Below are 3,875 nucleotides of genomic sequence, written 5' to 3' on the forward strand. Positions count from 1 at the left end.
CGTTCTGGATGAGCTGCAGCTGTCTAATAGTCTTCTTGGGAAGGCCGGTGAGGAGACCATTACAATAGTCCACCCTGCTGGTGATAAAGGCATGAACAAGTTTCTCCAAGTCTTGACTGGAAACAAAACATCTAATTCTTGCAATGTTTTTTAGATGATAGTATGCTGATTTAGTTACTGGTCTGTCTCCAGAATCACACCAAGATTCCTGACTTGATTTTTAGATGTTAGACCCTTAGAGTTAAGGTATGCATTCACCTTGAGAACTTATCTTTGTTTCCAAATGCAATGACTTCAGTTTTCTCCTTGTTTAACTGAAGAAAGTTCTGGCACATCCAACTGTTCATTTGATTAATGCATTGGCAGAGGGAACCAAAAAATTGAAATTGAAATTGAACCAAGAAATTGCCTTTCTCATTATTTGACTTAGTGGGAGCATATACAGGCTAAACAAGAGCGGTGCAAGAATTGAGCCTTGTGGTTTAGATAATATGTCCCCTTTGAAAAAGTCAAATGCAACACAAAAGTCATGTTTGATATTTAATTCTGTGTGTGTCTTACCCCTCTTCTATGAGCATGGGTGTAGCGAGAGGTGTGAGGTCTTCAGCAGCCAGCAGCTGGGCTGTCAGTGTGTGTGACTGCGTCTTCAGCCTGCGGCCAGTAGAGGGTGGTACAGGATATTTACACAACAGGAAAGAGTGTGTTAGCTGAGGACTGCTGCACTGATCTCTACAAGACACAGGGTATGTGCTCACATCCACAGAACAGCTGCAGAGAGAGAACAAGAAAGGAAATTATACATCATACATGCCATATATGCAATCTTAGTATATAAATGGAATTTGATATAAAAGCCAAAAATCAACATGAAATAGCATTTACAACAGTATCATTTTAGTAGTAGTTCTTATTAATATTTTGAATTAGATTTTATTTTATCTTTAATTTGACATTTTCTTTAAGTTTAGTAACTTTATTGTGTCTTTTTACTATTGTTATTTTAGTTTTTTTTTTTAAATGTCTATATAATATGTATTAGGTTTTTAATTAATTTATTAGTTTTTGTTTATTTAGTTATTAGTTATTTATTAAAGCAATAAGCCCCAAGAAGCCATGGTTTACAGTGAATTTATAACAGCTAAGGGGCGTTGTTAGGCACGACGCGAAGCGGAGTTATAAAATCACTGTAAACCACGGCTTCACGGGGCTTATTGCTTTTATAAAATGGTTATCCCATATATGTAGTAAGGTTTCACTAAATAAAACAGAGCAAATAAAGTGTAACGATATTAATAAAAACAGTATTCTTCCACCAAACAATGTAGTTCCTCAGAAACAGTTGTGGATGCAATAAAGTGGTTGCCAAGCAACACAGAACGTAAACAAAGGTGTATGTTTGTAGAGTAATTTACAACAGCTTCGATCGTGGCTCAACCAATCAGAATCAAAGACCGGAACTATCCGTTTTATAATAGTTATTTTAGAACTTCAACTTCAACAAAACAAAACAAAAATGGGAAATGTTGCCTTGGCAATTTTATTTCAGTTAACCTTTATTTAAAGTAACATTTTTTTAGTTAACAATAATAATAACATTTATTTTGAAAACAAACACTTTTTTTCTTTGTGAAAGTGAATTAAAATAGATTAAATTTGAAGTGTTTCTTTGTTGTTTCGACTCTGCTTATGTGGTTGTAGTATGTGATTTGTTACTAACACATATTACATTTTTATGAAAGATTATGAAAAAAAAAATTATTTTGTCTTTGGAATAACATAAAATATTAAAAAAGAAGAAGTAAAAATAGCATTAATTTTGAGCGTTTCTTTATCTCATTTCAACTCTTTGCTCACGTTTGTTATAGCATGAGGTTCGTTCCACAACACAAATATTACCTTTTTTGAAAGATTATGAAAAAAACAAACATTTGTGTCTTTACAATGACATGCACAATAAATCAATTAATAAAAAAATAGCATTTCTTTATCTTGTTTCAACTCTTTGTTCATGTTTGTTATAGCATGTGGTTTATTCCACAACACAAATATGACTTTTTTTTTAATAAAAGAGTATGAAAAAAATTTGTCTTTACAATGACATGCACAACAAATCAATTACGGTAATAAAAAATATTAATAACATCAAATCTGAGCATGTCTTTATTTTGTTTCAACTCTTTGCTAATCTTTGTTATAGCATGCATGTGGTCATTCCACAACACAAATATGATTTTTTTCAATAAAAGATTATGAAAAAAACGTGTCTTTACAATGACATGCACAACAAATCAATTAATAAAAAATATTAATAGCATCAAATCTGAGCATGTCTTTATTTTGTTTAAACTCTTTGCTGTTTGTTATAGCATGTGGTCATTCCGCAACACAAATATGACTTTATGAAAGATTATGAAATCAGTTAATTAAAAAATATCAATAGCATCAATTTTGAGTGTTCCTTTATCTTGTTTCCACTTTTTGCTCATGTTTGTAGTACATGGTTCGTTCCACAACACAAACATCTTCTAATTCAATTTAATCAAAGCCATTTGTCCCTGCACATGAAAAGGACAGGCGCAGGTCAGCGCGTCTGTGTGTAAACGCTCTGAACATCTCATTCGGGTCACACCTGGTCGACAGCGTGGAAAAAGATAAGGTCTGACCGCCCTCGGAGATACTGTTGCCAGGTGAAGTGTGGTTCCTGTAGCCATGGCTCCACGAATCTGATAGTTCAGCTCCTTCTTTAAACTCCTGGCCAGACATGATTCGTTCGATCTCCTCCAGAGAGATCTACGCAGAGAGAAATGGAGGAAATCAGTGATGAATGCAAGCCATAGACAGCAAGCAGAACGTCAGTGGGAAATAAAGGATGGAGATTGGTCAATAGTGGAGCGGTTTGTTATGAATAAAGCTGAAATTGAACATGAAGAACTCATGTACTTGTACAGATTTTTTTGTATGTTTAAGTCCGTCAATAATAGACAAAATCAATAGCAACAGAGGTGTCTGGACATTATATTCTACTGTATATACATGCTTTTAAGAAAGAGAGAGAAAGGGAGAGAGAAGGAGAGGGATTCTGTTTATATCAAAGAACAACTGATCTCCTCCATTTGTGGCCTTCACAATCTCCCTCAGCTCTCAGAGGAAACACATAAATGAGATGCGAGCAATAGTACCCAGCGGCGAGAAGCACTTCAGGTTCAATTCTGTGGGAATGTGCGGAGATTGTGTGGAGTAGAATGAACTATTGAATCAATTCAATCTATACACTACAGGTTTGGGGTTGGTAGGATTTTTGAAATGTTTTTAAAAGAAATCTCTTATGCTCACTAAGGCTGCTTTTATTTGATCAAAAAGACAGTAAATTTATTTTAAAATACAGCAATGTTGTGAAATATTATTACAATTTAAAAGACATGTTTCTATTTGAAAATACCTTCAAATGTAATTTATTCCTGTGATGCAAATCTGAATTTTCAGCATCATTATGTCACATGATCCTCCAGAAATCATTCTAATATGATTTTAATGCTCCAGAAACATTTCTGATTATTATCAATGTTGAAAATAGTTGTGCAACTTTTGTTGAAACGGTGAATTTTTTTCAGGATTTTTGATGAATAGAAAATTAAAAAACAGAATTTATTTGAAATAGAAATCTTTTGTAAAATTACAAATGTTGTCACTGTCACTTTTGATCAATTTAGTGTGGCCTTTGCTGAAAAAAATATTATATATATATATATATACACTGTATATACACACACACACACATTTTTTTTTCTTGTGAATTAATAATTCATGATATTTATAAGTAATGCCTTTAATCTAGATTTTTAAAGATGGGTATACACAACTGCTTTCATCTTTTC

General features: G+C 33.1%; 1 protein-coding gene across 1 annotated transcript in view; it reads right to left on the reverse strand.

Annotated features, from left to right (window-relative positions):
* The window catches only part of nr6a1b (nuclear receptor subfamily 6, group A, member 1b), a 30,807-nt gene that overhangs the window by 4,641 nt on the left and 22,291 nt on the right, over window positions 1-3,875 (reverse strand). The window contains exons 5-6 of the mRNA XM_016452820.1: window positions 2,630-2,790; window positions 562-768 (exon numbers count right to left, since the gene is read on the reverse strand). Coding sequence (XP_016308306.1) covers window positions 562-768; window positions 2,630-2,790 — 368 coding nt within the window. The remainder of the gene's footprint in view (window positions 1-561; window positions 769-2,629; window positions 2,791-3,875) is intronic.

The sequence above is a fragment of the Sinocyclocheilus anshuiensis genome, unplaced genomic scaffold (assembly GCF_001515605.1).
Source record: "Sinocyclocheilus anshuiensis isolate Anshui unplaced genomic scaffold, SAMN03320099.WGS_v1.1 scaffold457, whole genome shotgun sequence".
In the NCBI taxonomy this organism is placed as follows: domain Eukaryota; kingdom Metazoa; phylum Chordata; class Actinopteri; order Cypriniformes; family Cyprinidae; genus Sinocyclocheilus; species Sinocyclocheilus anshuiensis.